We start from the raw sequence: 23,754 nt of genomic DNA, 5'->3' as shown, positions 1-23,754 counted from the left end.
TATTTCCATGGCCCATAACGTACAACTTACCACTTGGGATAACCAAATTTTTACCTCCAAAACAAAAACCATGTCTGATTTGGTCACCAGGAAATAAGGGAGCCAATCACATCCAGGCTACTCAGCTAAGAAGCCTTAAATTTGAGCCTTAGGTATAAGAAAAGACCAAAAAAGCTTGGAAGGAAACCAGGAGGGGGTATTTGAGGTGTGTAATATGGGTAACTACTTCAAGTTAAAACAGGCACTGGTGAAAAGCAAATTTAGGATTGAAGTTAAGACATTTTCGCACAATGGTCAACACATGGAACTACTCCTGGGTGAGGTAGAGATGACAAAAAAATACCCCACCAATGCAGCACTCTCCTAGTATTGCAGTAATGTCAGCCTCCATTATGCACTCAAATCTGTGAAGTGGGGCTTGAGCCCATGACCTTTTGACCAGGGTAAAAGGTGCTACCAACTGAGCCCAGCAGTCACCAGTGGCATTTCTGAGAGCAAGGCAAAAGTTTCAAGACCTTCCAGGTATGATGAAAATTCAATGTCAGCAATGGACTCCTGCAGTTTTCAATGACAGAGATACCAAGCTCCCCCACCACTAAGAGTACTCTTGAGATACTCAGTTTAAGGCTGTGTTCAAGGACAAATGTTCTTCAGGATTAAAATGATTGCCCCTAGCGTGAAACAAGTACTTATACGTGACCTATTCATGCCTTAAGAGCTGAAGCCATGAACACATTCCCTGTCAAGGTCAATTTAACTTGTGTCACTCATCTGCGCATGACGAATAGTAAATTGACGGTTTGAAGAGAGCGGGATCAAGTTTGACCTCCCTCAAGGACCAATATATTTGAGTTGCAAGGAACAGCTGGAGATTGATAAATATTTAACCTCTATGTAACTAGAAGCAAGGCTTCAGTTGGTGGAGTTAGCACTGGTCTGATTGCCCAACGATGTCAGAAGGATTTTTAAGAATCAAAAAGGTGTAAAGCAAATTTTAAGCAGCCATTCCCTCCTTGTCTCCCAAGAGCACAGTGGGCAGCTGATGAATGCAGTGATGGATATAATTGAGTAAAATGATGTCGCATCATAGCTAAAATAGAGGCTTCTGCACTTGGAGACGGGCACCACGCTAAGTGAAGGATGTTTCAGGATTTGGGCAGTCAGAAGGAATCCGTAAACGGTGAATTGACCTAAGTAAGATGAATGGCGGTGCTGGTTGAGGGAGGGATGCTAGCCAATGCAGCACAACTCACTGCTCTTCTTTGAATAGCTCCATGGGATTTTAACATGCACCAGGCAGACAGACAGGGGCTTTGCTTTAACACCTCAACAATGCAGCGTTCCCTCAGTGTTACACCGGCTTGGTACATGGTGTGAGAGATCAAATACATAGCAGGGTTTGAAGAGGCAACCTCTTGACCAACGTACCCCCCCCCCCCACCCCCCCCCCCCCCCCCCCCCCCCCCCCCCCCCCCCCCCCCCCCGTGTGGTATGCTGCTGATTCGTTTAAGTTCTGCGGACGCTTTAAATTTGTGTGTGGTCACACGCTCGTGGTAACTTGAAGGGGTCTGTTTATGCCCGGACTGTGTAGAAACTTTCTGGTTGTGCATGGCCGCACAGCTTAGAGAGAACATCACTGGTGAGAATATTGTGAACTGCGTCAAATCAAGTGGAAAAGTGTGAAGGAAGAATGGAGTGAGACACCAAGGGCACAAGGCTAGGGTTGCAAACTTCAGCAGTGTTTTCCCATTCTGGCACACTGACAATTCAGTGCTGCACAAAAAAATCTACACACATACACACATGGCACAGACACATAAATTAAACACACAGCATGGAATACAACAGAGACAGAAAACTCCATGTAAAACAGTTTTCTAATCTGTAATTAGAAAATTTAAAAACCTTATAAGTTCACCCTCTTGGCACAATTGAAAAACACTTTTTAAACAGTAAATCTCATTGTAAAGTAGCTACTCAAGAAAATAAGTTGCTGCATTCTCAAAAAAAAAATACTGTATTGTGTTACAAAAAATTACAATATAAATATCCTTAAACAAAACCAGGCAAAGCCATTCAGTAGTCACTCTCCATCCATCCATACTGATAATGAAGCTGCATGCCAGACACTGGTTCAAACACAACTTCTCAAAGACACTTCTGCAATGAGCTGTTGGGATATTGAATTTAGGGGAACCTTCCAATTTCAGCTGCCACTTCTACAAGGACATGGATGAATCTACCAAATTATCAAACCAACTGTTCATGCACTAGTCTCTTGTCCTTTTTTCAAATTTGCAGTAGCCAGTTGGATCAAAGCAAATCTCCAAAGCTGGGAAAAGACAGGACCAGCCCTTGTTGGAACAGATCATGTGTGGAATCAGTCTGGCTTCTCCTAAACCTAACGCTAAGAACTGTGGTCAGCACCAAAATCTGAATTCTAGCCCACTTGTACTGAAAGCTAACAATTAGAGGAGAATGATCTCAGGAGAGTCACACCCACCAAGGACTGTTCAGCATTTCACCAGCGATCAGGCCAAATATAAAGAGCACTCTTAGAGGGACATAAAGCATCTCATGTGGGAGACTGATGTTAAAAAAGCCCCCGTCCATATCAACCCTGTACTCATCTTGCAACCTAATTAACAGCAATGCTTAACAGCAATCACAGCTGGAAGAAGAAAATCATTTCTACCATGTAACTGTGGTATCAGAATATTAGGAGCTAACAGGGATTCCTTGATAAACAAGCCTCCCAATTTACACAGTGCCGCTACCACACTCTGAATGTACAATGAAGTCACACCCTTCATTGCTAAAAATGTATTAGTGTGCAAAGTAAACCATGCTAAACGGAAATAGATTCCCTCAGCTAATTCTTCTGACCTGCATACGAAAAGTGCATCAGTAACTCCTTACAGTTGGCAAGATTATTGAGGAAATCTTGTAGTGTTTTTGTTCAAGATGAAACAACGTCAAAGAAACAAATTATCTAAACTAAGAGCCAGGAAATTCCAGCATCGCAATATTCACGTAGGTGAAATACAAACTTTCACAATGTGGATCAGTCCCTGGTCAATATAACACTTCATGTTACATTGGTACCAGCACTGATAGGTGTCACCTTGCCTGCCCAACTTCATGGTGTTTACAGTTAGTGTCCTGCTTTACTAAACTAGGATGCATAATGCTTCATAACATACAGTTCCCACTATCACGTGCATTCTATCGGCCACATCTATCATGCCTGATGTGATCTCAGGGTGCTGGTGCCTGCAATGTCAGCAGTGGCAACGAGTAAAGCAGGGAATGGATTCACTGGAGCTTCATGCCAGTCCTTCTCTCTGCAGAACCCCTAGCCAAGACTGTGCACACATCCCCAATTTTTTTCATTAGACTGACCTACTGTAAAACAAACATGCATGACTAGTTTCCAAAGTCCAAAATGGTTCAGAAAAGGCACTGAGCGTGTGCCTCATCGCTCTTGGCCTGCCAATATCCCAGCATTCTTTGCCAAGTTGAAGGTCAGAAGATCATTTCACAGGTAGCACCCACCCCTCCCCCCCCACAATCCCGGATGCATGCTCCATACTGGTATAGCCACTACATCTAACAGTGTTTAGAAAATCAAATCATGATCTGGAGGAAGTAAGTAGTCAATTCCAGTGTAAATCCACTTAGTTGTTCTGTGTATAAACTACATTAATCACCTCTTTAGCAGTCTTTTTAAGTTACATTTTACAAATCAAAATAAAAAGTCTTGCTGTTCAGTAGTATTTATATTCCTTTGTGGTTCTTCCCCCTTGGAAACAGTAGTGTCAAAGTTCTGAGTCAGAAGGTCCAGTTGAAACAGGTGGTCACAAAGGCAACAATGCACCACCAGTAGAAAGACATATCTCTCAGGCCCACTAATTGGACAGGAAATACCCCTGTTCACGTAAATGGCAAATGATTTATTTATGAGATATACGCTTCAAAGTTTTAAATCACAGATTCTTTTCTCTCCCTCTGCTGCATCCAGCAACATGCAGACTGTCCGCTCACTTTATCCGATTCCCTCTCATCAGTAGTACAATGCAGGACGGAAGCCCAGCCTTGCTCAGAAAGGGATGTTTCAGTAATTCTGATGCCATCGCCCTCTGGGAGGGGTCCCGTACCAACAGCCGGTCCAGGAAGCCTTTTAGTAAGGGAGAAACCTGCAAGAGAAAGGAGAGACGGGGTTCAGACATACAATGTCAGAGAATGGTAGCATAGTGGTTACGTTGCTGGGCTAGTAATTCCAAAGACTGGAATAATGATCCAGGGATAAGAGAGTTCAAATCCTACCAGGGCAGTTGGGAAATTTAAATAAATTATTCTGGGACATCAAGGATCTGACGGACTTTATCCTAGGCATTAAAGGAAATGGCTGCAGAGACAGTTGATCAAGTGGCTGTAATTTTCCAAAATTCCCTAGATTCTGGAAAGGTCCTATCAGATTGGAAGATAACAAATATAATTCCTTTATTCAAGAAAGGAGAGAGATAGAAAGCAGGAAACTACAGGCCAATTAGCCTAATATCTGGCATATGGAAAATGCTAGAAGCCATATTAAGGAGGTTATAGCAAGGTACTTAGTAAATCTTAAAGCAATCAGGCAGAGTCAACATGGTTTTGTGAAAGGGAAATTGTGTTTTGACTAATTTATTAAAATTCTTTGAGGAGGTAAAAAGCAACATGGATAAAGGGCAACCTGTAGATGTGGTACACTTGGTTTTCCAAAAGGCATTTGATAAGGTGCCACTTCAAAGGTTACTACACAAAATAAGAGCTCATGATGAAGGGGGTAATACATTAGCATGGATAGAGGATTGGTTAGCTAGCAGAGAGTAGGGTGGTTTTGGGTTGGCAAACTATATCTAGTGGAGCGCCACTGGGTTCAGTGCTGGGGCCTCAACAATTTACAATCTAGACAAATGAATTGGATGAAGGACTAAATTTGCTGATGACACAAAGATAGGTAGGAGAGTAAGTTGTGAAGTTGACAAGGAGTGTGCAAAGAGATATAGATAGATTGAGTGGGGAAAAATTTGGCAGATGGAGTATAATGTGGGAAAATGTGAACTTGTCCACTTTGGCAGGAATAATAGAAAAGCAGTATGTTATTTAAATAGACAGAGATTGCAGAACACCACAATGCAGAGGGATCTGGGTGTCCTTGTATATGAATCGCAAAAAGTTAGTATGCAGGTGCAACAAGTGATTAGGGAGGCAAATGGAATGTTGCCGTTTATTGCAAGGGAAATGAAATATAAAAGTAAGGTAGTTTTGATACAGCTGTACAGGGCCATGGTGAGACCAGATCTGGAGTACTGTGTCCAGTTTTGGTCTCCTTACTTAAGAAAGGACAAAATTGCATTAGCAGGTCAGAAAAGGTTCACTCGACTGGATTCCTGGGATGAAGAGATTATTTCAGGAGGTCCTGGGATGAAGGGATTATTTTAGGATGAAAGGTTGGACCTGTATCCATTGGAGCTTAGAAGAACGAGAGGTGATCTAGTGAAATATAAAAGAACTTGAGGGGACTGGACAGGATCGATGTTGAGGATGTTTCCCCTTGTGAGAGAAACTAGAACTAGAGGACAGAGTTTAAAAATAAGGAGTCTCCCATTTAGGACATAGATGAGGAGAATTTTCTTCTCAGAGGATCATTAGTCTGGGAAGTTCTTTACCCAGAAAGCAGTGAAGGCAATTTCATTGAATATTTTTAAGGCTAAGTTGATTGATAAGCGAATCAAAGGGTACGGGAGTAGGCAGGAAGATAGAAGCCACATTCAGATCAGCCATGATCCTATCAAAAGGTGGAGCAAACTCAAAGGGCTGAATGGCCTATTCTTGCCCTTAATTCATATGTTCGTATATTTGTAAGTAAAAAGCTAGTATTAATGACAGCCATGTAACTACCATATTGTTGTAAAAACCCACCTGGTTCACTTATGCCTTTCAGAAAGGAAATCTGCCATCCTTACTCAGTCTGATCTGTACGTGACTCTACACACTCCAGGTACCTATGCCTGTACAGGTCAAAGTTACTTAAAAACTGAGGGCAACAGGAGGCAGAGGTCAAAACCTCAGTCTTCACACCAGGCTCTGCCCCAAAATTTTGAACTCTCTAAAACTAGCTCTTTGATCAAGCTTTAGGTCAACTCTCCTAAATGTGACTCAGTGTCAGATTTTGTCTGATAATACTCCTGTGAGATGCTTGGGGATGTTTTATTTTGCTAAAAGTGCTATATAAATGTAAGTTGTTGAATGCATTCTTCTTTTTATATATAAGAAAACAAGGGGGAGAATTTCCAAAATTTGCATTTGTTGATTTACACAAAGCTATAAAGACTGAAAGTTTAAAATTTATCATTCTTGCAAAATGCGTCCACCCTTATTATGCTGATTTTTTTTGGGCCAGGTGCACCCTTCCTCTGGGGGCAACGGGTAAACTCGCTGATCAGCATTCTCTAACCTGCTCAGGTGAAGGAAAATGCAACAAAGGTTAGTCATGATCTGGCTCAGTATCTCAAACAATCAGCTCAATACAGGCTCGTTGTTAGCCGACTGGGTGAAAAGGAGCAGGCTTTGCAGCCACAGCCCTAAATTGAGGAGAAACTTTGATGTCGCTCCCCAACGCCAAGGCAATGGAAGTAGCAAAGCAAAAAATAAAATTCAAACTTAAACATGCTAGAGATAAAAGCGATTTAGGCTACGCTACATTAGTGAAATAGCTCCCAGTTTATGTTTTGGAATTTAAAATGTATAAAAACTATCATTCCAGGAAGCTAGAAATCTCTCTGGAACTGTCAGCTGTCTAAAGGTTAATAATAACAAATTCCTGTCATTGCTTTAATTCACTGAAGCAATAAAAACACAAAACCTACTTTCTTAGAGGGTGTTGCTAATGACTGGGTTGTCACACTTTTCTAAAACACTCCATTCCTCAGTGTGCTGAATAAAGCTTTTGTGTGATTGCATCATACAACACGTTACCTTTTGACCATTCTTTAATTTGGGGGGAAGATTGTCCCGAATCATTTTCATGGCCTTAAGTGGAGGTTCATTGAAATATGGAGGCTCCCCATCAACCATCTCTATTACCATGATACCAAGAGACCAGATATCCACCTGAAAACAAAGGGATTCCTTTGATAACCCGCATTCAGCACAAAAGTGAACAGCATTTAAACCCTTTTCACTGGTATTCCCGCAGCTAACATGGCAGCTAGAGGGAAAACTACACAAATTATTCAAAATATGTTCAGAATGTGAGTCAACAATCAGACAGCTTTGCCATTTATTTACTGAACATAATAGGGTAAACACTTTCAGCCTGAATTAAGGTTTAAAAACAAACAAATTCTCTTTCCTCCATTTTCTCAAAAACGTAACAGATCTCATCCTCACTAACCACAGAATTTATGGCAAGAGTAACAAAAGCAAATTCTCATCATTTTAGATCAAAGGAACATTTTACTCCAAGGACTGCTTAACCTGAAGCTCAAACTTCGCTCAGGTTTAGGCACAATGTCGGTATTGGTGCTGGTATAACCTGAACTTTAGAGATTACAGTTGTCCCTTACTTTCCTGAAAGCACTGGTTCAAATTTGGATATGGCTGCTCAGCACCACAGCCTTAGTCAAGTGGCTGTTCCTCATGTGCAAGTCTAAAAGACCAGGGGACTATCTGACTGTAGGGAGCATCACCAAACTTGTGCTCACCCTCCATCCAGGAGTGGGGGCCAATGCCAATTCTTCCTCTCGGGGCACTGAAGTTAAGGGTGCTCAACCACCATACGTCCGACTCAGTCGAGACTAGGGGGAAGAATCTGGGTGCTCCTGGCCTGTTCAGCAGCTCACTGCTGTGGTAAGTGGCTCATTGGCTCACTGAGGCCTGGAACTCGATTCTCAGTATCAAGTCTAGATCGGGAAATTCCAAGTTCTGTAAGTACGTAGGTGGTTGGTTTCATTAAGGATAAATGTCACATCCATTTGCACCACACTTTTGCATAATCTAATGGATTTACTCCAACTCTATAATTTCCCCAATAAAGAGAAAAACAGGCTGGTTACGTTACCTCTGGTCCATATGGCAACCGAGAGATCAACTCTGGTGCCATCCAGTAGGGAGTGCCTACCAGTGATTTGCGTCTTGGTACATCTTTTGATACCTGAGCACAGAAGCCAAAGTCTGAAAGCTTCACCTTAAGGAAGACAAATACACACATTGAAAGCCAGTCTGTAAAGGCAACAACTCATAGATGCTAAAAGCAAAAGACTGCCGATGCTGGAAATCTAGAACAAAAACAAAATTACCTGGAAAAACTCAGCAGGTCTGACAGCATCTGCGGAGAGGGATACAGTTGACGTTTTCTAATAGATGCTACTCTTTTAAACCAGAGTCAAATTGTGATTGGCCCTATTATATGGGCAGGGTGATTCCCTTTGGCAAGAAAGTCAATTCACTTTTTATGTACCCACTAACATTTTAAATCAAGATATTACAAGAGGGATTTCACCCCATAAAGCCTCTTGTTTCTTTTTAGTCCCTCCCACCTCCCGCACTCCAATTTTCTCTCTTCCTCTTGTTAGCAAAAATTTGTTTCCATGGACACTGTCAGCGAGCCCAATCTGGTCCTGAACCACTGTGAACATGTATAAACATCCCAGCACGAGTCAGCAGACAGCAAGCAAACCCAGTGAGTACTGGAACCCAGCCTTTTCAGCAAGTGCACAGACAGCAGTTAACCGAGGGCAGGCTGGTGACTGTATTCACTGTACAGCTCAGATCTGGAGGGCTACACATTTACTAACAGACACAGGGAGCCAGGCTCACATCTGAATCCAATATTGGGAAACCGATTTGTTGACTGGCTTCTCACTCCTCTATAAATGCAAAAAAAGTGGATGCTCAAACATGCTGAAAGGTTACTACTTAGCAGAAAAGATTATACTGCTGGGTTAATTTGTTTCTAATCTTGAAACAATCAAAATATTAACAAAACAAAAAAAAACTTCAATCTTATATCCCTGTAATTTCAAAGATGGCAGATTTCCAACCTCCTGCAAGATGGGAAATAATAAGAGATTCAGCTTTGCTATATTGCTCTGTGCAGTACCTTATGTGGCCAGAAAGGGGCATTCCTACCCTACAAGATGAGAATTTTTAATCAGAATTAAGGACACGACAATTTTATATATTTATTAATGACTGAACCCACTTTGTTTCTTTTACCAATACCATTTTTCCCTTTACTAACTGCAACCAAAGAGGAAGATGATAGCTGGATCACAGAGAACATCTGTAAATGAGCAAGGAATGGGTTGGGACATAAATGCCAGTGGTTTTGGGGAGCAGCTTGCTTCTTGTTCCACATGACATGCAGGTGCAGTCTATCCCAGGTTTGCAGAGAATTTTGGAGACTGGGATCAGTCCCTTATGGACAATTGGTGATTTGATTCCTTACTGGGTCTTTTCCTCACCGCAGCGTGTACAGCAACTAGCAGCCACTGGCACAAAATATTCACTGGAAAAATGCTTCCAAAGTTGCAAAGGAAGAAGTAAGACAGCCTGTGCAAGCAGAGCAAGCGCACACGAGAGAGTGAGCAAGTGAAGAGGAGGGGGAGCGAGTGAAGGTTCAGCGGGCACAGGACAGAGAGAGATGGGAGTGCAAGAGCAACGTCAGCTCTATTACCACAGTCCTAAGCTTCAATTGCATGTATTTTGTGTTGGATAAACATGATTTATAGAGAACCATACTAGCAAGAACACTGATAGATGGGGTCAAACCCATTCACAGCTTAAATTATTCTGCAAGGACACCATTTTACATTCACACATCTATTTCTACCAGCTCTGCACAAGAAACCTAATTAACGAGCATCACGCCTACCCTTCCATCGTGTGTTAAGAGAATGGAGTCGCTCTTGATGTCTCTGTGGATCACCCCTTGTGCGTGCAGGACAGCAAGCCCCTTCAGAACAGACAGGCAGACGGTTGCTATCTGCTCCTCGTTCATCCTGCAGTACAGTATTTAACATTCATTATCAGGTAATTGCTGCCTGCAATCTCGGCAAGATTTGTGGCATCATCAGGAGGAAAATACTCCGGGCCAATTATATTTTTTTGTTGCAATAACAAGATAAGAAACGTTGCAAAAAGTTGATGCGGTCAAAATCTTACAACAAAAAAAAACAAAACACAGTGTAAATTTAAGTGGAAAAGACTAAAATTTTACCACTTATCCAGAATTGAATTCAGTAGCTCAATGCACTTTTAAAATAAATCAAATAATTTTGGATTAGAATATCCAGTCAGATTTGTTAATTTGCAATTTGGTCTCCTGCTATCTGGTGTTCTTAGTCAAATAACACATTAACGTATCAGTGTTTCACATCATTATTTCTGGAATGCAGTGACTATTTATGCTGTGCACATGATTTAAAGAAAAGTGATTTAGAATGCATGGACCCTTCTAACTCTCCCCTCCTTTCATTGGGTCATTAATTTCAGGAAGCTGATATTCAGTCTGCTTCGCCTACGCCGAATCTGATAGGATGGCATGGCAGTCAGTATCACTCTTTCCCCATAGCTCCTTGGGACATGGTCCAGCTCAACTGAGCCCAGCCAACTTGCTGCCCACGTCACGCAAATAGCTGCTTAGGGGTGTGGAGGGTGACCTTTTCCTCTCATTACTGTAGCGTCTGAGCTCAATGCAGTTGCTCCCCGAAACAAATGGTCAGAAGTCGGGGCAGTGTGAAGGATCACAGAAGTGAGTTGCCATCACACCACAATGAACTGCTACATATTAGCATCTGAGAGTGCAATGCTCACCGGTCCTGCATTAAACTGTCTCATCAGTGCTCACTTGAGTGAATGATCCATACCTGGTATGCGTTACGATGTCAGTTAACGCCCCTCCTTCCAGGAATTCCATCACCACCCACAGCTCATCATCTACCAGGTAACTATTATACATTTCCACCACATTTTCATGATGGTAGTCTCGCATTATTACAACCTGCGGAGAAACAAGGGGAAGCCATTCCTGTGACTGTTGTTACTGCAGGGATTACAATTGCATACCTCAGGCAGAGAGCTCAGTTATAATCTGAAGAAGCCATCTCTCTTATCAAGATTTATGGCTCATAAAACATTTTATAGATTGCTATAGTTACACAGATGGCCGTGTAATCCTCAATCTGTTTAAGGACAGCCCTGCTTCCATCTTACAGTTTTAATCAGACAGCTGCAGCATTTTGCATCAAACAATTTTTAAACTTGGGTTATCATGTACATCAATGTAACATATTGTAATATCAGTTACTACTAACCACAACAGCGCAGTGCTGAAATACATGCCCCAGCAACAAAGGCCACAGTCGCATATGTTTGTGACATCAGACTGTCAAGAACTCAAACCTGACCACAGGTATTTGTGAAAGGGAACTCGGTAAATCTGTTAATGCCCTTTCAGGGAAGGAGGATCCCAGTCTGAGCAAAGGTTCCTAAAAATATACAGCACAGAAACAGCATTTGGCCTAAAGGGTCAGTTTGTATGCTCCACGCGAGCTTCCTCCCTCCCTACTTCATTCACCCTTACGTTTATCAAGCTTCTTCTTAAATGTATTTACGCTACTCAGCAGATTCATGTGGTGGCACATCCCACATTCTAACCACTCTATGGGTAAAGACGCTTTTCCTGAATTCCCTATTCTTAATGCCCTCTGAGGTGACCTAGCAAGCTATGCAACTGCTAAAACAAAAAACTGCAAAGCACCAGAACTACATGGTTCTGATAAACATCAAGACAAGCCTCTTCCTAAAAACCAAGTCACTGCTCAAAGTGGGGAGCCTGAGCTACAGGGACAAACTGCCGGCATTACCTACATGAGGGAGGGAGGTAGGGAGGAAGGTGGAGGAAATATATTAGAGTTCTCACTCCCACTCTTCAATCAAATAACCTTGAACTTGCAGCAAGAGACTCACCCGTTGCCTCCCCAAAACCTATCCACCATCTACAAAGTAGTGGTACGATGGAACACTCTCCACCCGCCTTGATCCACACAGCTCCAACAACACTCAAGAAGCTCAATCGTTTGATTGGCACCCTATCCACTACCTTAAACAGCTACCAAAACACCAGCACAGCGGCAGCAGCATGTACCATTACAAGATGTACTCCAGCAACTCACCAATGCTCCTCCAACAGTACCTTCCAAACCTATGACCCTCTGCGCCTAGAAGGACAAGGGCAGCAAACACATGGGAACACCACCACCTGCAAGTTCCCCTCCAAGTCACACGTCATCCTGGCTTGAAAACATATCACCGTTCCTTCACCCGTCGCTGGATCAACATCATGGCAACCTCTCGCCAACAGCACTGTGGGTGTACCTACATCAAATGGACTGCAGGCGGCTCACCACCACCTTCATAAGAACAATTAGGGATGGGCAATAAATGTTGGCCTTGCTCACACATCCCACGAATGAATTTTTAAAAACATTACATCAGGACGAAGGGCATTTGGAGTCTGTGCAACTGTTCGCCAGTGACTCTACACCGTGCTATAATGCCCACAGGGCCTGCCATTTCTTATGAAGCTGGCCCCTCTTGTGCCAATACAGTCTCAGAGCTGGGCCCCACGACAATGTTCATTAATGCCTGAGTACCATGCTCTCATTATCCATGGTAAGATCAGATAAGTTCATAATAGTGTCAAAAGCAATTAACACGGACCCACACTTCAAGTCCCATTTATATGTAGGACACATCCTCTGAATGGGAGGAAATTACTTCACTGCTGTGACTCAGTTTATTTCAGGATAACTTCCCAGCCCCTCCAAACCCAGTGGCTCAGCTGGTAAATATACTGACCCAAAGCTAACCACTAAATCAGGCAGCAGAAGGTTCAATTAGTGGTCCACACTGAGTTGTCACCTCAGAAAGGGCATCAGTAAGGAGTGCTACAAGTGTCCACAGTGTATCTAGGCTGGTGCGGGGTGGAGGAAAGGGTGTATCAGCTGCAATTCCCTTTCCTAGTTGTAATCCAGTGATCTCTGCCAGAAACTGTGTGAGGATCTTGTAGGGCTGTGATCCCCCCTTGGTCAAAAAGTCTACAGCCTCTTATCATTAAAGTTCAGAAATGGCTATATGGGGGAGGCATTAGTTCTCATCCAGGCCTTGGGACACCTCATCAACACCAGGAGGCGAACATTGAGCTAAAGGGATCAGAACTATTGCAGGAGGAAAGTGAAAAGCATTGGTGGATCTTACCTGCAATTCATTCAAAACGCCACACTTGCGACCAAAGTTACTATGTGGATTAGCGAGAGCGAGCGAGAGACAGCGCGCGAGCGAGAGACAGCGCGCGAGCAAATGAGTGAGCTAGAGAGAAGCCCATTATACAGATCAGTGCTCTCCTGTTTGGGTAGATTTGAGAGTTCACCAAGATTGACATGGCGGATAACAGCCATTAGGTGGCATTTTGCATCCAAAGCATGTATGGCCTGTGTTTTTTATATGGAGATAGCATTACATATTAGAAGTGGGTTGTAAATGCGAATAGCCTGTCATCGCCAATGTACATTGGTCTCAGTGCCCACATTACCTCATTGAAGAGCAGTTCTCGCCTCTGCTGTTTCCGCAAGTCCATTTTCTTCACAGCAACCAGCTTTCCTGTGCTCTTCACAGTGGCGATGCAGACAATGCCCGTCGAACCTTCGCCAATTTTAATAAAATTGTCCAGGTATGATCTTGGGTCGCCAGGGTCCACCACCATCTGGAGAGCAGCTCTGAACTGCTGGTGTGACACTCGCTGCGGCTCACGCTGGGGTGACCGCGACTCCAGTCCTTGGGGCTGTGCTGGGTACGGAGCCTGAGAGTTTGGCTGTGCCATACGTGACAAGTGTGTATCAGAGGCATGAGGGACCAAGCCCTGGTGTGCTGGCTCAGGATGGCCTGGTCTATGGTGACCCTGCTGTGCTTTACCCATGTTATTTTTAGGCACGTTGGGTCCATTGTGCCGGACCTCATGAGGTATCCCCGCTCGATGGTCAACCTTAACAAAAGAAAAGGGGGCGGGGGGGGGAGGGGGGGGGGGAAAGAGGTTTTGTTAGAATTGGTTATACAAGGAGACATGCATCATCCCTTTTACATCTGCAGAGCTGTCTGCAGCTTCAGCATTAAGTAAGTCATTATCAACATAAACAATCGTAATGAAACTCAACACAATGGTACCTGTACAAGAGCAAGGTTCCCTAAAACTGCACAGTCACAAAGCAACCTGGAATGTCCTGCACACTGCAATAAACAAGCTTCATGCAAAGACAAATTAGAGGGAACATTGCATGAGAGAGAAAGAAAAATTCCACAAGTCAATAAGCTTCGGCTGTGAACCAATACACTTCCCTGTCTCAACTCATCACATCAACTGCGTCCACCATCGATGATCTGTAATCGTCAGTTATGTTGTACAGCTAGTGTTTACAGAGCTGCCTATCACATCCCTTTGTCCTTATTGTAATGTACTCAGATAACTTCCTATACAGGATTGATCACTAGATAAATGCAGATTGTTCCTGTACAATATGGGATACTCTAAATTTATCACCTTAAATTGTTGTTCCTCATTCTCCCTAACCAGTGACAGACCTGCAGTCTCAGTACCTCATCTCAAAGTTACACAGCTCAAAACTGATAAATGGATCACAACCCAGATGCTGAAATATGAAACTAGACACAACTCCTTTTGATAGCTCCTTTATTTATATATGTCTGCCTCCTACCTACTAACCCAGTGTCCCAGCAGTCTCTCTTTATGTTGTAAACAGGCTACAATGTATTGTCATCCAAGAACATGGACCAAGGCAACAAATTGTAACTGCATATCTATCTTGTTGGGATGTCTTCAGAACATAAAACGTGACACCTTGAATCATGGGAGAACCTAATTCCACCTGTTACCACTGCAGCAAATAATCAGATTTGGTCAATTGAGAGTTTCTCCTTGTTGTTGCTCATGCAGAGTTGAGATACCTGCGCCCGTCGCTAAACAAAGATCAAACTTCTAGAGGGTAACCATTATGTAGGACTGATGGGTGCCTACATTCAGAGCCTTGGTTTCACATTGGGATTGTGATACTGTGCACACATCATGATCCTCCTTCACCCCCTTCCCGAGCTCAATTAATAGATGCCCTTCACCTATATATCTCAACAATATAATTAACGCACCATTTATAAAAACAACCAATGTTTGGAAAGGAAAAACCTACCATGCACTGTTGATTAAAGTGGAAATTGTAGAGTTTCACACTAAAATTCTAGTCACAAAACTACAAACCATGACAAAAAAAAAAACAACATTCCCCTTTTCTAACCCTGCTACATAACCCTGTCCAATGTTTCAGCATAAACTACATAATGGCGGAGGGGATTTTCTGGGCATGCATCTCATCACACTCCCATATTAAGCTCTGCAACTGCATGAAGTTGAGGGGGAATACACTGTTATAGGATACAGGCTGACCCTGCGCCACTTAAGTTCAATTCCACATCCAGCGGCATCATCATTTGCAGTTCTGAAGGAATCCCCGATCATCAAGAAAGGAATCCAGACTGCTTCAGCGGTGCCTCTAGATTGTCGTGGAACCTTACAGCACAGGAGGAGGCCATTCAGCCCATTCTGCCTGGTCTGGCTTTCTGAGAACCTTCCACCTTGAAGTCTGTGCAACAGGAAGTGGCCAAACAGGGAGAGATCAGAAGGAGCAGGGTCACTACCTAGCCCTGGCTGCTTCAGAATGACTGATCTTAGAACAAATTGTTCATTTGTATGACTATGAGGCATAGAATCAGAGGAACATTAGAAAGCAATTAGAGGGCACTTATCTTCAAGGGGATACCAAAAACACACCAAACCTCATAAAAATCACACTCATAAAAATCACACCCTAGATCTTTACAGCTGAAAGGTGTAACTGTAATAGAACAAAACCAATTGTCCCAGAATTTAACGTAAGAAATAAGAGTTGGCCACTTAGAACCATCCCACCCACCCCCATTCAATCTGGGGGAAGGGAGGGGCAGGGGGAGAGAGAGAGAGAAAGATAGGTAAAAATGAACAGGGAAGCAGTTACTGCAGCTGCCTAATTTAAAAGTGACTCCCTCAACTGCTTTTACACCTGTGACTGTTTCCCTCCCAGCACACATCATTTATAACATCCGACTCTCACTGCTCACACCGACCCAGCATTCATCTAAAGGATCCTTTGCTAAAACTTCCTATAGAAAAATCTAGCTACGTACCATATCTGATAACATTTTCTTTTTGAAATATAAATTACCAGTAAAAATCTTCAAGTTACAAAAAAATGTTCTGATGTCACAGCAGCTCGTGTCATAAAGCAGCTTAGCTGCCTGAAGCTTTTAATAGACAAAACACAGTTACTGCTGACAAAAATTTAAATCCTCCCAGCCCAATGGCACTGGCATAAGGTGACAAGATGCTGATAACACTCAAAGCCTGTGACTTCACTGGGAACATTTTGCACACATTTCTTCAACCGAACCCTCCCAAACCTGCGACCTTTACCACCTGGAAGGACAAGGATAGCAGGTGTATGGGAACAACGCCACCTTCAAGTTTCCTTCGAGTCACACACGATCCTGACTTGGAAATATATCGCTGTTCCTTCACTGCTGCTGGGTCAAATCCTGGGACTCCCTCCCTAACAGCACTTACACCACACACGGTTCAAGGCTGCAACTCACCTTCTCGAGAGCAATTAGGGATGGGCAATGAACGCTGGCTTTGTCAGTGATGCCCAAATCCCATGAACAAATTGAAAGAAACAAGTGGTGGAAGTTTAGAGGCAGGCATTACTACCCAAGCTGCCCTCCTCAAGGCCTGATCCAGTGCAGGATTGGCAGAGGCTCTGGAAACAGGTTAGGCAACTCTCTCAGCCAGAGTTGCTGCAGGGTCAGCCAAGAGAGAGGGAAGCGGAGGAAAACCCTGAGAGAGGGCACCCACCTGCTACAGAATTGCATGACCTAGCTCTGAACCTGGGCCTCTTGGCCAAAACCCCACCTCACCCAATCTGAACTGGGCACAAGCATGTACTGGCTACAATGATCCAAATGAAAATCTCAACCCCTTTAAGATAAAAAATTTGATTGTTCAATTAATTACATATAAATGGAGAAAGGGAATTGAAAATAGACAGCTTCGCTACTATAAAAAGCTATGCAATTAGGTAATCACAGTGAGCATGATGTACTTATTCTGATTGTTCCCACACCAGCTTATCTGTTGGGACAGGAGCACCAGAAAAGATGCTAGGTTGAATATCGAAACGTACACATCACCAATCTGACTTGTGTTACTTGATCTCGGTTAATAACTAAAGATAGCTGCTTTGTGCCTTTCATGGAAGTTGGATAGATTTGTGCGAAGTAAACCTCTGAAATAATAGGAAAAGTCCCAAAGCCAGCGCCCATTCTAATTATGAATATTATGGGATTTTCCTGAGATCACAGCAGTAGCCTTGATTTTAAAGCACAAGTGAACAATCCTTATTGAGCAGTTTTGCACAGTGCACACTGGCACTCTAAGTCACCCCAACTGTTGTATTCTAAAAGGAACAGGAGGCAGCCATTTGGTCCCTCAAGCCTGTTCAATTAGATCATGGCTGATCTGTACCTTGACTCCATTCACTTGCCTTAGTTCCACATCCCTTAATGCCCTTACCAACAAAAATCTATCAATCTTAATCTCTAAAATTTTTAATTGGGGCCCAGTCTCAACAGCTTCCTGAGGGGAGAGTGTTCCAGGTTTCCATGACTCTTTATAAAGAAGTGCTTCCTGACATCACCCCTGTATGACCTCTCTTAATTTTAATTTTAAGGTTATGCCCCCATGTTCTGGATTCCATCAAGAGATGAAATAGTTTCCCTCCATCTACCCCATCAAATACTTTAATCATCCTAAACAATTAGATCCTCTCTTAATCTTCTACACGTCAGGAAATACAAACTTATTCTGTGCAACATGTCTTTATAATTTAACCCTTTTAGTCTTAGTATCATTTTGATATGAGCATACGAATTAGGAGCAGGAATAGGCCATTCGGCCCCTCAAGCCTGCTGTGCCTTTTGATAATATGGCTGTTCTGATTGTGGCCTCAACTCTACTTTCCTGTCTATCCTCTATACCCTTTGATATCCTTGTCAATAAAAAAATCTATCTAACTCGGTCTTAAAAATATTTAATTACCCTTCATCTACCACTCTCCAGGGAACTGAATTCTACAGGCTCACAACCCTCAGGAAAAAGAAATTTCCTGGAAGATCCCTTAATTTTAAACTGTGTGCCCTAGTTCTAGTCTCTCCCACAAGGGGAAACATCCTCTCAGCATCCACCCTGTCAAGTCCTCTGAGGATCTTTAAGTTTCAATAAAATCACCTCTCACTTTTCCAAACTCCGTTGGATACAGGTCCAACTTGTCCAACTTTTGCTCATAACATAAACCCTTCATCCCAGGAATCAGTTAAGTGAACCTTCTCTGAACTGCTTCTAATGCAATTACATCCTTTCTTAAGTAAGGAGACCAAATCTGTACGCAGTACTCCAAGATGTGATCTCACCAATGCCCTGCAGCAAAACTTCCCTATTTTTATATTCCATTCCCTTTGCAATAAACATCAACAGTCCATTTGTCTAATCGCTTGTTGAACCTGCATACTACCGTTTTGTGATTCATGTGTGAGGACACATATCCATCTGTACCACAGGGTTCTGCCATCTCTATTAAAGTAATATAATGCTTTTCTATTCTTCCTGCCAAAATAGTCCCACATTATATTCCATCTGCCAAATTTTTGCCTACTCAACCTATCTATATCCCTTTGCAGATTCCTTGTATCCTCTTCACAATTTACTTTCTTGTGGCATCAGCAAATTTAGCAACCATATATTCGGTCCCTTCATCCAAGTCACAGAGATTGTAAAATTATGAATCCGTGCATCCCTTCCTCGAAAACAAATAACATCCAGAACAGTAATATCCAAATAATATCCAGTACTCTAAATGGGCCCTAACCAGGATTATCTACAACTGTAACATAGCTTTGATCCCTTTGTGTATTACAGCACTCTTGAGATAAAGGTCAACATTGCATTAGCTTTTTAAATTATATTTTTGTACCTGTGATTTCAGTTCATAGGCCACTAGATCTCTCTTCTCCTGCACACTTCCTAGCTTCTCACCATTTAGAAAATACTCTTCCTTCTTAGGTCAAGAGTGGATGATCTAAAACTACCCCAAATTTTTGTCCATTCACATAAACTAAATGCTGACCAGCGTTTTAATAAGGAGGATAGTAGGTGGGTTACAAATTGCCATACAGACCTGATTGCTGGTTCCTCTGTTTGCCCCCGTCTCGGCCATTGGGTAAGTGTTGAAGGGTCTCCCAGTCTGGTGCGTGGTCTTCATTGCTCCATCTGTACCAGGAGAATTTGGAGGACGGATATTTGGGCCAGAAAGTGGTCGCTTGTCCCTTGGGGACTGTGGGCTGGTCTCGCCTGTGTACGTAGATTTTGGCCTCTTGTCAGAACTTTCATTTCTCTCTCGCCGCGATATGCGTTCCTGTGAATTTGCAGGCTCACTGAAACCAACATGATTTCCTTCCCGATCGCTTGGATGGTCTCTCCTGCCATCTGGCTTGTCGTGTGATTTGGTCTTGCTGTCAGAGTGCCTATGGTGATCGGGGCGGGGCTCCCTGCTGTTTTGATGATTGGGCCGGTTTCCCCCAGTCCTGCTCGGCTCCTGTCCCCTTGGCTGTTGTGGGTGAGCCCTGCCATCTTCCCGCTCAGCATTCCGGTTCCTTTGCCTGTCGTCCCTGCCCTGGTCCCTCTCGTCCCTGGATTCTGGCTTGGCCCTCTCGCTTCTCCCCTTGTGGTCATGGTGTCTGTCCAGCTCAGCTGGGTAGGTGCTCTTGGAGTGGGGCTCATGCATTCCATTCTTGTGCATTCCATCCTGCATAGGGTCTTGGCGGGGTAGAGAGGGCGGGCTCCCTCGCCGCAGGGAGTTGGAACGAGTCACAGAAACATTCTCAAATTCATCCAGAAGCCAGTTTAGAGAGCCGTCAATTCCTATTTTGCTTCCTCGGACAATGGCCTGAAACAAAGTAAAGAAAGAGTAGATTTTAATTCATAGAGACAAGAGAAGCATTCATTGAGGAACTAATTACTCAGCTAAGGTTAGAAAAGCAATAAAGCTTGAAATGTCCCCAGCTTAGCAGGTGGGACTCCTGCCTTGGAGACAGCAGGTTGTGGGTTCAAGGTCCACTCCACAGACCCAAATACGTAATCTGACAATTCAGTGCAATATTGAAAGAAGATTGCATTGTTGGAAACATCACGTTATGGGAGCACTGGATGAGATGTTAAACTGAGACACCACTGGCCTGTTTGGGTCATCATTCCAATGTGATGGCCACTATTCCTCCTCAAAACAATTCCAAGCTCTCACATGACTGCAGAAATAATGTATTTGTTGGTGTCTCTGGAACTATGTTAAAATATGAATTACTGCCTTTGGGGAAGATTTCTCTCCAAATAATTTCCATGCAATCTGGAAACCTAACAAAACAGAACAAATACAGAAATGTATTAGGCACCAACGCTGGAGCCCCACCATTACATGAAGTTGTGGTAAATGAGCAAGCATCGCCTTATGATATTGTAAACAGCGCTGTTTATGCTGAACTATTTAAACTGTAAAGTCCTCGCTTTAAAAAAAAAACTTCCAGGAGAAAGATTCTAAAAAAAGCACGTTGTCAGAAATGCTTTTGAAATAACTGAAAACAGTATTTGGTCTGGAACATTTAATAGAATCGAGCTGCGATATGGAGACAGAAGGTCAGGTTAATGGATTCTACTCACTGCAGCTCTTGCTGAATCACTGATTTTAATCACTTTTATGAACTCCACCCAGAGTTCTGCTTTTCGATTTGTATTTTAAAATGTTGGGGAGAGAGGAGGAAAATAAGGCAGGCCATATGGGGGAGGGGCAGCAGAGGGGACAGTGAGACATCTTGCTGTTGGTGAGGGGGATAGGGAAATGGAGGAGACATCCTATAGTGAAGGAGAGGAGAGGGAGAGAGGTACACAGGGGAAGCACGTGGGAGAGCAGAGATGGGGAGCATGATGTTACATGCTCAATTACAACTCTCAGTACTCTCAAGCTAATCTTCAGCGATACATAATGGAGCCACACATCCAGTCGCTCCCTCTTCAGATCAAAATGCAGAATTGCCTTGGCACGGTTCCATGGTGCAGCCATCCACGGAGGCATTGGTGAATTACATACAAATTACAGCATAGAAACAGAACATTTGGCCTAACTGGTCCAGGCTGGTGACTATGCTCTATGCAAGCCTCCTCCCACCATATTTCATCTAACCTGACATGACGTTCTATTACTTTCTCTTGCATTTACTTAGTTTCAAGCAGCAAGTTCCACATTCTCGCCATTCCCTGGGTAAAGACATTCCTCCTGAATTCCTAGTGGATTTATGATTTACTAGCAAATGTGTTATGTTTATGGCTCCTAGTTCTGGTCTCCTCCACAAGTAGAAACATCTTCTCTACATCTACCCAATCAAAACCTTTCATAATTTATATGGTGCCAGTGTGTCACCACCCTCACACCACTCCACGCACCACCTTCCCCCCCAACCCCACCCTACCCTTTTCTAGAGAGAAGAGCCCCATTTTTCAGTCTGTACTTGATGATTAGAGCCTCTCAGATCTGATGTTTTGTACAGAATGCTGAGCTGGGTGTAAATTGTAAATGCTTCAAGCCGATAGTTCTGGATGGTGAGTAGCAACAGGAGCCTGCTTGCTGACTTGTGATGCAGCATTCCAGGGCATCAGAAAGGGAGCGTAAACATGGCAGATGGGAATATCAGATGGGCTATGTTCCAATCTCTGGGTCACACAGGTGGCACTGTTACAAGTTGGAATTAATGACACAAAGTACTCAAACCTATATAGTCAGCAAATGTGGAGTGTTATTGATGTCTTCTCAGCACAATTTAAACATTTGCTCAAACTACTGACTAAAAAAATCTTGCTCCCTACGATGAAATGAAGAACGGGATGATATTCGATCCACACCTTGTCTGTATTTACTGTTTAAGAAAAAAGAACCATCGAGCTCATACCATTAGAACATAGCTTATGTTTGATTTGTACAATATAAACATATTAAGAAAGACTGAACAGGCTGGTGCTCTTAAGAAGACTGAGGTTTAATCACTCCAACATTGGGGGATTTATCTTCAGCTGCGTGGGCCCTAAGCTCTGGCATTCCCTCCTAAATCCTTCTAACACTCTACCTTGCTTTCCTTCTTCAAGATGCTCCTTAAAACCTACCCCTCTGATCTATCTGGTTCGGTGTCATATTTTGCTTTATAGGGGCTCCTGTGAAGCACCTTGGAACACTGCTTTACGTTAAAGGCACTAAATAAATACAAGTTATTGAGGTGACTTGATGGCGGTCTTTAAGATTATGAAAGGGTTCGATGGGGTAGGTATAGAGGAACTAGGAACCATATTTAGAAGATCACAACTAATAAATCAAATAGGGAATTTGGAAGAAACAGCTTTACCCAGAGAGAATGTGAATTCACTACCACCAGGCGTAATTGTTGCAAATAGCACAGATGAATTTAACGGGAAGATACATAATCTTCCATTCCTTTCTCCCTCATGTGTTAATGTCAGATAATTGGAGGGTTAGATAAAGTAAGGTTGGGGGGCTCATGTGGAGCATAATCACCAGCATGAACCAGTTGGGCCGAAGGATCCGTTTCTCTGCTGCCAAGTATTTGTAAAAGCCACAGATCCGCTAAATCTTTGCTCACTATGTTTTGCAGTACAAAGGGGGACCAAGAAACTAACGAAAGGAGTATAGAATATGAATACAAATTAGCAGGAAACAAAAACGGACTGTAAACGATATGCAAAAAGGAAAAGATTAGAAATTACAGACAGGGACAGGAAGGTTGAAAATGTAACTTCATTATTTAAGAAAGGAGGAAGAGACAAAATGAGGAACTGCAGGCCTAACATCAGTAGCAGAGAAAATACCACAGTCTATTATAAAGGATGTGATAAGTGGACACTTAGAAAATAATGATCTTATTGGGCAGAGTCAGCATGGATTTATAAAAGGAAAATCACGTTTGACAAACCTGTTAAGAGTTTTTTTGAGGATGTTACTATCAGAATAGATAAGGGGGAACCAGTGGATGTGGTGTATTTTGATTTTCAGAAGGCTTTCAATAAGGTCCCACACAAGAGGTTAGTAAACAAAATTAGAGTGCTCGTGATCAGGGTAATATACTGGCATGAATTGAGGATTCGTTAATGGACAAAAAAGAGTAGGAATAAACGGGTCATTTTCACATTGGCAGGCTGTAACTAATGGGGTACCATAAGGATCAGTGCTTAGGCCCCAGCTGTTAACAATCTATATCAAAGATTTGGCTTGGGGACCAAATGTCATATTTCCAAGTTTATGGATGATAAAACTGGGTGAGAATGTGTAATTTGAGAATGATGCAAAGAGGCTTCAAATGGATTTATACAGGCTAATTGAGTAGGAAAGAACGTGGCAGATGGAATATAAATGTAGACAAGTGCGAGGTTATCCACTTTGG

At 42.9% G+C, this 23,754-nt stretch overlaps 1 protein-coding gene across 7 annotated transcripts in view; it reads right to left on the bottom strand.

Annotated features, from left to right (window-relative positions):
- Positions 1-1,726: 1,726 nt before the first annotated feature.
- pak4 (p21 protein (Cdc42/Rac)-activated kinase 4) overlaps positions 1,727-23,754 on the bottom strand; it is a 109,328-nt gene continuing 87,300 nt past the window's right edge. For 6 of the 7 annotated variants that reach the window (XM_041179376.1, XM_041179380.1, XM_041179378.1 and 3 more), the window contains 7 exons: positions 19,437-20,204; positions 13,640-14,089; positions 10,914-11,047; positions 9,920-10,046; positions 8,105-8,230; positions 7,021-7,155; positions 1,727-4,196 (listed from right to left, as the gene is read on the bottom strand). In XM_041179376.1, coding sequence (XP_041035310.1) covers positions 4,041-4,196; positions 7,021-7,155; positions 8,105-8,230; positions 9,920-10,046; positions 10,914-11,047; positions 13,640-14,089; positions 19,437-20,204 — 1,896 coding nt within the window. In that variant the 3' untranslated portion in view covers positions 1,727-4,040. The remainder of the gene's footprint in view (positions 4,197-7,020; positions 7,156-8,104; positions 8,231-9,919; positions 10,047-10,913; positions 11,048-13,639; positions 14,090-19,436; positions 20,205-23,754) is intronic. The other variant, XM_041179381.1, reaches the window with a different exon arrangement.

The sequence above is a fragment of the Carcharodon carcharias genome, chromosome 34 (genome assembly GCF_017639515.1).
Source record: "Carcharodon carcharias isolate sCarCar2 chromosome 34, sCarCar2.pri, whole genome shotgun sequence".
Taxonomy (NCBI): domain Eukaryota; kingdom Metazoa; phylum Chordata; class Chondrichthyes; order Lamniformes; family Lamnidae; genus Carcharodon; species Carcharodon carcharias.
The sequence above is the reverse complement of the archived record's forward strand: the minus strand, read 5'-3'. Positions and strand labels throughout refer to the sequence as shown.